At 37.2% G+C, this 12,634-nt stretch overlaps 1 protein-coding gene across 1 annotated transcript in view; it reads right to left on the bottom strand.

The window, feature by feature from the left end:
- The window catches only part of pcdh15b (protocadherin-related 15b), a 212,322-nt gene that overhangs the window by 99,595 nt on the left and 100,093 nt on the right, over window positions 1-12,634 (bottom strand). Inside the window, exons 13-15 of the mRNA XM_046853892.1 lie at window positions 12,034-12,168; window positions 4,926-5,124; window positions 2,309-2,501 (exon numbers count right to left, since the gene is read on the bottom strand). Coding sequence (XP_046709848.1) covers window positions 2,309-2,501; window positions 4,926-5,124; window positions 12,034-12,168 — 527 coding nt within the window. The remainder of the gene's footprint in view (window positions 1-2,308; window positions 2,502-4,925; window positions 5,125-12,033; window positions 12,169-12,634) is intronic.

The following is a 12,634-nucleotide window of genomic DNA, read 5'->3' as shown; positions in this document are numbered from 1 at the left end:
TTGTTTATTCACTACCATCTGCTATAATAATCAGACATGACATATATTAATGCTGTTTGCTATTGAAGGTTTATAATTAAAAGACCTTGAAACATAAAAACTTGCAAAAGTGAATCCAAACAACAATTCAAACAGAAACCAAATTACAACAAACATTTTTTGTTATTAACTGTGGACTAAACATAGGGCGCAAATAGAGTGCAGAATGAAGTACAGCTGAACCAGCATGCAGCAGTGTAGGTAATGCAGTCTGCTGCACAGTAAGTGTGACTTTATTAGATGCTACGGTACAGTGCTATACAGACAGAGTTGAGACAAATCTATTAAAACAGTGGCACTCACCATTCGATCATGCTCTATCTAATTTATCGACTTCTGTTCAAGCCAAATAATTACACACATGCTGCATTCTTCTCTTATCTGAAACGGCTTTATGCCTGTTGAGCTACTGCTCATTTAATTTGCTGTCATTCTTTGGAAGTAATTTTATATATCAATAGATTTGGTAACACTACCTAAGGGTATTGCACTGCATCCAGTGGTCCGTATGATTTCTCAGGTGATGAATGCATTAATTCCTTCTGCCATTATTACTCTTCAAGTATATTTGCCTGCCTTAGTATTCAAAGCATAGTTTAATTATAGGGTGTAAAACTAAAACATATTGGACATCCCAGTAAGCACTGCTAGATCAATAGCAAAAAAGTAGAAGTTGCATCACACCACCTACAGTAAGCACTGCCAAGGCCATCCCCATTAAAACTCAATCCGAAACAAGACAGATACTAGTTGGGGAAGACTTTGTGAGGCGAACAGTACCTCTGAAGGAGTGTACAGAGTTTATTGGCTAAGACTATTCGAGACACAATTCAGCCATTTGAAGAGCTGTACATAAATGAGGACTGTATTGAAGTCCAACAGAGGTCTACCTCAATTAACCCCATTCCGACAGTGGAATACGGTGCTGGCAAAACCTGGGCTTCTTATCAAAATTGAAGGGGGGATATTGCAAAAGAATTAAGTCAGCTAGAAACAAACTAAAGCTTGGGAAAAACTTCACCTTTCAGCAGGACATTGGTCCAAAACAAAAGGCTGAAGCTATGCGAGAGAAAGGTTGACCATTGAATCAAAATCTGAACCTCAAAAATCCCGAATAAAATTGGTAACACTGATTGAACCTATAGTAAAACCCCCTAAATAATGGGTTCCAATAGTTTTAATAATTAGGATTATGAATCAAGTTTAACATTTATGCAAGCAGTATTTTTAGTTGTATTCTTTGAAATGTTTATAAAGAAAAAAATTTGTTTTAGAAAATGTTGCCATATAAAAAATACCATACGGAACAATCTATGTACATTTTGTTATTACACCAGATGAATTTAAATATTTTTTATGAAAGGAGTTATATGTTTTTTACAACATAAAGTATATAGAAAAACATTATTGTGCTATAAATGTATGACACTGCCAAAGTATGTTTTTAAGCTGGCTCGTTAGTCCGAGTTTTCATTTGTTGACCTTGTAGCAGTACTATAAGCAGTCGTAATTTTCAAATGATAGCCACTTGACCTTGGTCTTTACAGCAACCTGACATCAAACATAACAAAAAACAGCTGACACCTATTGGAATAGGTCATTATAAAGATTTACAGTATGTGGGTCTATATTAAGTTTTCATGAAAGGCTTATTCAGATGTCATGTATCCCTATGAGCAATGGCCTTAATTAAAGTGATTTCTTTTTTAGACGACACAAAAGACCATAAAAGAAATTTAACATATCCCAGAATGTGTTTGTTTATTGGTCTTGTCTCATGTCATATTAATCTAAAAATCACGCCACTCTACAAGTGCTACAGATTTGCGTATACAGTATATCAATATAATTTATATATATATATATATATATATATATATATATATATATATATATATATATATATATATATATATAAGAGAGAGAGAGAGAGAGAGAGAGAGAGATGTAATGATTATTGAGGAATCAATATTATATAATAATAATAATAATAATATATAATATATATACACTGTATATGCAAGGTTGATCTAATTTTTTGGTTATTAATAAACAACATTATTTTTTTAAGTGTCCTGTGATTTGCAGCCTTCTGAAAGCCAGATAGACAAAGTGCAAGAAAGTATGCTAGTCCTGAGGACATATCTGAAAGTCTGTCACTTCTTTTGCACTCTATCAAAATAAAATATAGAAGGTGCTAGAGAGTAGACATTTACCACATGTGATACCTCCATTCTCTGTTTTCTATTGAGCCTTTGGCTCTGTTTACCTTCTCTGGTCGATAACTGCATTATCTGTTGCCTTGACAGTGAGGGTATAAGTGCTGCCCACTGTTAGGTTGACTCCGGGTGCCACGCTGATCTGCCCTGTTTGGTTATTGATGATAAAGTGGCCCTGAGATCCTGCCACAATGCTGTAGCTTATCAAACCGTTGGAACCCTCATCAGTATCGAAGCTGTGGGCTTTGTGAAAGAGAAATCGTCAGCACGGCATTACTGCGAGCATTCAAATGACATTTCGCAATGCTGCCATATGCCACATGACTTTTCACAGAGACAAGTGGTAATCAATTTGGGAGAATATTAACCTTTAAAAAGGAGGAAAAATACAATTTATGTGTAATGTTTGTATTGGGAAAAAAAATTTAATAGATTTTGCTTGTAGTTTAATTGTTGACTGTTATACATTGATAGACATTACAAATTGTTCAAAGGTTTCCAATAGTTACTGCAGCTATAACTATATATATCCTATAACTATATATATATATATATCCTATAACTATATAACTATAACTATAACTATAACTATAACTATATATATATATATATATATATATATATATATATATATATATATATATATAGTGAGGAAAATAAGTATTTGAACCTGCTATTTTGCAAGTTCTCCCACTTAGAAATCATGGAGGGGTCACCGTAGGTGCATGTCCACTGTGAGAGACATAATCTAAAAAAAAAAAAATCCAGAAATCACAATGTATGATTTTTTAACTATTTATTTGTATGATACAGCTGCAAATAAGTATTTGAACACCTGAGGTACAGTAGCATTTGTTTGCAATTACAGAGGTCAAACGTTACCTGTAGTTTTTCACCAGGTTTGCACACACTGCAGGAGGGATTTTGGCTGACTCCTTCACACAGATCTTCTCTAGTTCAGTTGGGTTTCTAGCCTGTTGCTGAGAAATACTTAGTTTGAGCTCCCTCCAAAGATTCTCTATTGGGTTTAGGTCTGGAGACTGGCCAGGCCACGCCAGAACCTTGATATGCTTCTTACAGAGCCACTCCTTGGTTATCCTGGCTGTGTGCTTCGGGTCATTGTCATGTTGGAAGACCCTGCCTCGACCCATCTTCAATACTCTAACTGAGGGAAGGAGGTTGTTCCCCAAAATCTCGCAATACATGGCCCCGGTCATCCTTTCCTTAATACAGTGCAGTCGCCCTCTCCCATGTGCAGAAAAACACCCCCAAAGCATGATGCTACCACCCCCATGCTTCACAGTAGTGATGTGTTCTTGGGATGGTACTCATCATTCTTCTTCCTCCAAACATGTTTAGTGGAATTATGACCCAAAAGTTCTATTTTGGTCTCATCTGACCAGATGACTTTCTCCCATGACTCCTCTGGATCATCCAAATGGTCATTGGCAAACTTAAGACGTGCCTGGACATGTGCTGGTTTAAGCAGGGGAACCTTCCGTGCCATGCATGATTTCAAACCATGACGTCTTAGTGTATTACCAACAGTAACCTTGGAAACGGTGGTCCCAGCTCTTTTCAGGTCATTGACCAGCTCCTCCCGTGTAGTTCTGGGCTGATTTCTTACCTTCCTTAGGATCATTGAGACCCCACGAGGTGAGATCTTGCATGGAGCCCCAGTCCGAGGGAGATTGACAGTCATGTTTAGCTTCTTCCATTTTCAAATGATTGCTCCAACAGTGGACCTTTTTTTCACCAAGCTGCTTGGTAATTTCCCTGTAGCCCTTTCCAGCCTTGTGGAGGTGTACAATTTTGTCTCTAGTGTCTTTGGACAGCTCTTTGGTCTTGGCCATGTTAGTAGTTGGATTCTTACTGATTGTATGGGGTGGACAGGTGTCTTTATGCAGCTAACGACCTCAAACAGGTGAATCTAATTTAGGATAATAAATGTAGTGGAGGTGGACATTTTAATGGCAGACTAACAGGTCTTTGAGGGTCAGAATTCTAGCTGATAGACAGGTGTTTAAATACTTATTTGCAGCTGTATCATACAAATAAATAGTTAAAAAATCATATATTGTGATTTCTGGATTTTTTTTTCAGATTATGTCTCTCACTGTGGACATGCACCTACGATGACAATTTCAGACCCCTCCATGATTTATAAGTGGGAGAACTTGCAAAATAGCAGGGTGTTCAAATACTTATTTTCCTCACTGTATATAAATAAATAAGGTATATATATTATATAAGTCCTAAGTAGCTGAACAGTGGTTGAAAACGTATTTATGCACTTCTGATTTATTGATATAAAAACTATGCTGGAATGCAAGGTATATTTCAGAATAATATACTAAAAATCTCATCTTCCTGTCACTGACTGCAGGAAAATACATTCCAACATTTCAATTTGACTTTTTTCTTTCAACTGAAGCCCTTGATGTGTCAATTGTAGCACCAATTAGTCCCTCTGTATCAGTCGTTCCCTTGAGTATGACTGGACCAGTTGCTTTGCTCCTGCTCAGACTACTAAGCAGCCTATTAACAAAAAACAGCAACTTGTCCACTGCACATGCTGAGGTGAAAATAGAGCTGAGCTTAAATGCAGAGCTCGCATAATTATCCCTGCTATGGGCCCTTCATAAACAAGGCCACTAATCCTATTACTCTGAGCAAGTAGACTGTTTGTTAAAATGGTGAGTGAGTTATCGATTACCCATAATACCACTTCTCCAGCCTGCATGTCTGTGTAAACACTGCCGCTGTAGGAGACGTTGGGGAAGGTTGGCGTGTTGTCGTTGGCATCGATCACCGTGATATTAACTGCGACTGGTGAGCTCCGGTGAACCCCATCTGAGGCCATCATCTGTGAAAGCACAGTCATCATGATGAAATGCTTCAGCATGAGAATAAAGCCGTGATGCGGCAAACAATTCCCTGATATATGGTGTGTTCTGGTTGGTGGTTCTTAAAAACAGACAACAGAAACAATGAAAAGCTGACACAGACAAAATATAAACAAAATACAGACATAATATTTTAGATTACTACAAATCTAACTGCTTTAATACTGTAAATCTATTGGGCAAATGTTAATATTTTGCCTTTTTTTGTTTTCATATATTTTAAAAGTAATAGTCATTAAATAAAATGTATGTGAGTTTGTCAGATCAATCCTAAACCTCTCAAAAGGAACAACACGCTCGAACAACACATCGTGAAAAATGACTGAGTGTTCACTTGGATATTGCAGCCCATTGCAATATCATACTGCTGAAACCAATATTGCTATAACGAGTAAAAGTGATATACAGTACTCTGTGACCGTGGCACTGGGATTGGATGAAGATATAAACAATCTATAAATTTGTGTCTGACTGTCTTTTTTTTCACCTTCAAATGACCCACTTAAAATGACATGTTCATCTGATGGTTCCAGGCATGACATTAAAACAAGCATTTCTTCGCATCTTTAAAGCGGTTTACTGTTCAATTATTAACTATTTATCCGTTATTCTTTTTAAGATTTTTTTTTTCTTTTTTTTTTAAGATAACAAAATCTGAAACTCGAGGCGGCTTAGGCACGTATCAGAACAAGCAAGTTCAAGGGCAGCTTTTTTCATCTACCATCACCCTACTGAACATTTACTACAGCACTAGAACACTGATGGCTCACTGAGGCGTTGGTGATTTTATTTCCAGAAATCTTCATGCAGTTCTGCTCCACTCTGTACATTCTAAATAACCTCTGGATAATTATAACTGTATATAACTGTAGTTCATAAAATATCCTAGATTATCTTCAACATATCTATATATACACTGTGTATATTTTTGTAAAGCTGTACATGCAATGTACAAATCTCATAATTGTGTGTGTATATACAGTGCGTAAAATAAGGATTTGAACACTATTGAAAACTATTTTGCAAGTTCTCCCACTTAGAAATCATGGAGGGGTCTGAAATTTTCATCGTAGGTGCATGTCCACTGTGAGAGACATAATCTAAAAAAAAATAAAATCCAGAAATCACAATATATGATTTTTTAACTATTTATTTGTATGATACAGCTGCAAATAAGTATTTGAACACCTGTCTTTCAGCTAGAATTCTGACCCTCAAAGACCTGTTAGTCTGCCTTTAAAATGTCCACCTCCACTACATTTATTATCCTAAATTAGATGCACCTGTTTGAGGTTCGTTAGCTGCATAAAGACACCTGTCCACCCCATACAATCAGTAAGAATCCAACTACTAACATGGCCAAGACCAAAGAGCTGTCCAAAGACACTAGAGACAAAATTGTACACCTCCACAAGGCTGGAAAGGGCTACGGGAAATTGCCAAGCAGCTTGGTGAAAAAGGTCCACTGTTGGAGCAATCATTAGAAAATGGAAGAAGCTAAACATGACTGTCAATCTCCCTCGGACTGGGGCTCCATGCAAGATCTCACCTCGTGGAGTCTCAATGATCCTAAGGAAAGTGAGAAATCAGCCCAGAACTACACATGAGGAGCTGGTCAATGACCTGAAAAGAGCTGGGACCACCGTTTCCAAGGTTACTGTTGGTAATACACTAAGACTTCATGGTTTGAAATCATGCATGGCACGGAAGGTTCCCCTGCTTAAACCAGCACATGTCCAGGCACGTCTTAAGTTTGCTAATGACCATTTGGATGATCCAGAGAAGTCATGGGAGAAAGTCATGTGGTCAGATGAGACCAAAATAGAACTTTTGGGTCATGATTCCACTAAACGTGTTTGGAGGAAGAAGAATGATGAGTACCATCCCAAGAACACCATCCCTACTTTGAAGCATGGGGGTGGTAGCATCATGATTTGGGTGTGTTTTTCTGCACATGGGACAGGGCGACTGCACTGTATTAAGGAGAGGATGACCGGGGCCATGTATTGTGAGATTTTGGGGAACAACCTCCTTCCCTCAGTTAGAGCATTGAAGATGGGTTGAGGCTGGGTCTTCCAACATGACAATGACCCGAAGCACACAGCCAGGGTAACCAAGGAGTGGCTCTGTAAGAAGCATATCAAGGTTCTGGCATGGCCTAGCCAGTCTCCAGACCTAAACCCAATAGAGAATCTTTGGAGGGAGCTTATACTCCGTGTTTCTTAGCGACAGGCCAGAAACCTGACTGATCTAGAGAAGATCTGTGTGGAGGAGTGGGCCAGAATCCCTCCTGCAGTGTGTGCAAACCTGGTGAAAAACTACAGAAAACGTTTGACCTCTGTAATTGCAAACAAATTCTACTGTACCAAATATTAACATTGACTTTCTCAGTTGTTCAAATACTTATTTGCAGCTGTATCATACAAATAAATAGTTTAAAAATCATATATTGTGATTTCTGGATTTTTTTTTTTAGATTATGTCTCTCACAGTGGACATGCACCTACGATGAAAATTTTAGACTCCTCCATGATTTCTAAGTGGGAGAACTTGCAAAATAGCAGGGTGTTCAAATACTTATTTTCCTCACTGTATATATATATATATATATATACATACACAGTGGCACCTCGATACTGGCAACCTTGACACTCGTGACCCCTATAGTTTGCGACTTTCCTTTGGAATCGGACTAAGAGAAACTCGCAAAAAATCTGAACGGGGTCATAGAACGTCCATAGAACCCGCAATAAATTGAAATGGATGTTGAAAAATTCCAACTATATGTGTCTTGTGACATGTCTTCAGTTCCCCAATCACATCTTTAGTTTATGTTTACAAAGAACATATTTACGTTTAATCACCACATTATCTGTGTAAAGCTGCTTTGAGACAATGTTCATTGTTAAAAGCGCTATACAAAAAAAATTAATTGAATTGAATTGAGTTCCTTCCTGAAAATAGTTTTTACCGAAAATAAACCCCGAAAATTACTTATATGGTTTTATCTTATCTCAGGAGACACAACACAAGTAACAGTCTTCTGTAATTCAGAGGAAAACAGGTATTTAACTATAGTGAGAAGACAGTATCATTATAAAGATGATGGGGCTTGGACAAAAAATTATAAAATAAGGTCATGCACAGTAGGTTATGATCCACCCATAATTGAGTACATTTTCTTTGGTTAATTAATAAAGAAAAGACTGTTTGGTGCGTTTAGTTCAAAATGCCAGAATGTTCTCTTAGATAGACTCATATGAAAATCAGAAAGACAGAAATTTATTTGAGGCTTTTTTTATCTTTCAGGGCAACTTTCACTTGGCCACAAAAGGTTACAACAGCAGGCAGAACATAAAATATACTCTTGATTCAAAGCCATCGCTGTGAACACGGAATAATGCCACGCACAAAACCAGACAAAGCCCCACAGGTCAGCACAGTGACAGCTGGCAAAGTGTAAATGAGACACCCCATGGGTTCTTTATTAGCACTCCAGACAGTGCAGCACTATGGGATTTTTATCTCTTTAGATAGATAGATAGATAGATAGATAGATAGATAGATAGATAGATAGATAGATAGATAGATAGATAGATAGATAGATAGATAGATAGATGGATGGATGGATGGATGGATGGATGGATGGATGGATGGATGGATGGATAAAAAGATAGATAGATAGATAGATAGATAGATAGATAGATAGATAGATAGATAGATAGATAGATAGATAGATAGATTTAGTAATGGATACTCCACAGCTAGTGTGCGTTGTAATGAATTAATTGTATGACTCGGAGGTGACTAACCACCCGAAGTGAACCTAGGGTATGAGTAATAAGGGTAAATATATTTGATATATAGTTATCGTTGTTTGCAAGGCAGTGTTTTACAATAGAATGGTGATTAAAATGACCTACACACACTGCATGAAAGAGCTCTAAATGCACAGCCTTCCAGCGAATCAGTATGTTGAGGGTTAAGGGTCTTGCTTAAGGGCCCAGAAGTGGAGGATTGGTAAAGCTTGGATGTGAATTCATGACCTTTTCATAAGAAGTCCAACATCCTAACCACTCAGGTACCACCCATATATTAGCAATTGTATCATTCTCTAAATTTCTTAGATACTCAGCAACACCACACACCTGCTCCACTTATGAAAAGCATTTACCCTAATTAATAGTTTTAGCAAATTAAACAAAATATCTATATGGCTAAGTGCACCTAAGCATAGAATAAGTATATTCCAATATTATAGGAGAGCATTTTTAGGTCCCATAATTCTAGCTTCGTAAACAATGTGTATTAGCCTGAATGCACTGTTTCTGTAAATTTCTGGCCACATGGCAGTGAAACATAGGCAGACCAAAAGTTCCTAAGCTCCTCAGGCATGCCGTGTGAATCAGCAAGAGTGCTGTGAATGCTAATACTGATCCTCTGAGTTATCATTCCTCTTCTCTCTTTAGGATCTGCACATTTTTCTCCTTTTCCTTCACCATTTGCTGCCATTTGGCTCAACCAACGGATTACAGGAATGACTCTGTAGCAATTAAAAGAAAAAAAAGTCCATAATGTCTTGTATAGCAGAAGGTTGCTGTGTAAGTGATAAGTCTCTAACCAGACATTCACACTAATAAGCTGGTTTAATTAGGCTTTGCAGGAGGGAAAAAATGCCAAAAAAATTCAACTGCCGAGTTTATTTTTCTGAATTTTCTGAGTGCTTATGGAGTAAAGGAAGGAAGATTTTGGAGGGACTCCAGCTAGCCTGTTTGCAATATGTAGGCTTGTCAATTTGAGGGCTGCCATGCAGCAAGGTCTCAAATGAAGCCGTGTGCCAGTTAACAGCTTTTCCGTGAAATGAGATCCTGCCACACCTCAGCCACTGCTCGCACCTAATCGCAGCCTGATTAGGTGCGAGCAGTGATCTCTCTGTAGCAACAATGTTATACAGTATTCAAGTCGTTCATCAAGTGAGCTCGGTCGATTTTTGATCGCGTTTATAAGCACTCTCGTAAAAAAACAAAAAACAAAAACAAAAAAAAAAAAAAAAAAAGAATCAATGTGCTGTTAGCTTAGATAGCCAGTTCTATTAATGACTGAGGTCAGGCTAGAGAATATATATTGACGGCAGCATTGGCAGGTGTAGAGCTAGCTTTTTGATTTTGGCCAGTTGAGAAAACTTTACAGGTTTTCGAATCAAGCAAGCGGCCACGAGTGCTCTAAAACACGCATGCTGCACATAAATTATGTTGGAAGTGGAAAACTGCTGGGAGAGCTGAAGCTGCAGTACTCCAAAGCAAGGGGCAATCAATCGGCAAGTCATAACATCATCTTCAAAGTGCAGAAGCAGAGCGCTGCTGATACAAGGCACAGAAGTTTACAACTTTACAAATGTAAGAACAAAGCCACCAGTGCAGCTGCAACAAGAGGTACAAATATGATTATTCAATTATATTCAATCACTGCATGTGCCTGCATTGAATATCGTAGCATGCCAGAACTAAAAAAAGCAAAAAGGCTAAAGAAGACACGAAAGAAAGAATGCAAGAATTGAAAGTAAGTCTGAAAGAAGAAAGAAAGAAAGAAAGAAAGAGAAAGAAAGAAAGAAAGAAAGAAAGAAAGAAAGAAAGAAAGAAAGAAAGAAAGAAAGAAGGCTAAAAATGCAAGAAAGAACAAATGCAGAAAAAGAAAGGAAGCCAGAAATGAATGAAAGAAAGGAAGCCAGAAATGAAAGAAAGAAAGAAAGAAAGAAGAAAGAAAGAAAGAAAGAAAGAAAGAAAGAAAGAAAGAAAGAAAGAAGGCTAAATAAGGAAATGGAACAAATGCAGGAAAAGTAAGGAAGCCAGAAATTAAAAATATTTCAAGAAAGAAAGTATTCTGGAAAGAAAGATAGAAAAAGGCTAAAAATGCAAGAAAGAATCTAAAAGTGATTAACAGGGATTGAAGAAAGAAAGAAAGAAAGAAAGAAAGAAAGAAAGAAAGAAAGAAAGAAAGAAAGAAAGAAAGAAAGAAAGAAAGAAAGAAAGAATGCTAAAAAGGAAATAGAACAAATGAAGGAAAAGAAAGGAAGCCAGAAATTAAAAAAATAATTCAAGAAAGAAAGAAAGAAAGAAAGAAGAAAGAAAGAAAGAAAGAAAGAAAGAAAGAAAGAAAGAAAGAAAGAAAGAAGGCTAAAAATGCAAAAAATAAAGAATCTAAAAGTGATTAACAGTGATTAAAGAAAGAAAGAAAGAAAGAAAGAAAGAAAGAAAGAAAGAAAGAAAGAAAGAAAGAAAGAAAGAAAGAAAGAAAGGAGTGGAGAAGACAAGGCTCAGGAGTTAGATGCTTAAACAGCAGACTTGCAGAAACACTTAATAAACTTGGTAACTGCACTGCGTTACATTACAGATGTGCTATTTATCTTATTCCACAGTTAAATTTTTTTACAATGAAAGCTCTTCCACTGATTGCTTTCTCTCCTGCCTACAATCGATCCTCAAACTCTCCTTCTTTACTTCTTTTTAACTTTCATATTGCTTCACAGACATAAAAACCAAACCTGGCCAAGAACGTTCTGTTAGTGAATATGTGTCATTTGCTGAAGAATAAACGATGGGACAGGAAATTGTACATCCTTTGTATGAGTCACAAAAAATATGTGGCCAATTATTCTTGGACAAAACACTGGGCATAAAACGTAAGGACTGCGTTTTGTCATTGTAATGCAAGATAGCGACAAAATCAATTTGTAGCACGTTAATAAAACAATGCAGTTTGTAGAGCTATATTTTATTACGTTCAGGTGTTGATAATAATATGCTTCATTTGTAATAGCGCTTTTCTTAGACAACTAAAATGATGGATATAAAGTGGAGTCTGGTTCTTACTATGAAGCTGTAACTCTTTTGCTCTTCACGGTCCACGGGCTTCAGGAGTGTCAGGTAACGTGCAATCCCACTGGGTGTCACCGCAAAGATGCTTTCGTAGTTGTCCAGGGATATGCGCACCATGGGATCTTTGGTCTGTATGGGAACATCAATCAAAGTGCAATCTCAGTGGCAGCACAACAGCTGAAAAAAAAACCCAAGAGGAGCAAATCACAGCAAAGCCACAAAGAATTGCGACTTCATTTATTGTGGTATATATGGAGTTAAGTTCATATGGCAGCAAGAAACCACAAAGAACAAACAGAACAGAGCAGAAGATTAGCAAGTGCTGAATAAAGTGATATTGTATAAGCTGTTGAATGATAATTGTGGGGCAACATTGCAATCTTTTTAACATACATTTTGTTTTAATCATATTACATTTGACAAGCAAAAAAACCCGAAAAAGGAACACAAAAGAAAAAACTGTTTGTTAGTTATCTTAGATACACTATATGGACAAAAGTTTTGGGACACCTGACCTTTCCTGCCAGACGTGGTGTTTTGTGCAAACTGTTAACACAAAGCTGGAGGCACACAATTGTGTAGGACGTCTTTGGAT

The sequence above is a fragment of the Silurus meridionalis genome, chromosome 7, assembly GCF_014805685.1.
Source record: "Silurus meridionalis isolate SWU-2019-XX chromosome 7, ASM1480568v1, whole genome shotgun sequence".
Lineage (NCBI taxonomy): Eukaryota > Metazoa > Chordata > Actinopteri > Siluriformes > Siluridae > Silurus > Silurus meridionalis.
This window is presented reverse-complemented; position numbering and strand designations above follow the sequence as displayed.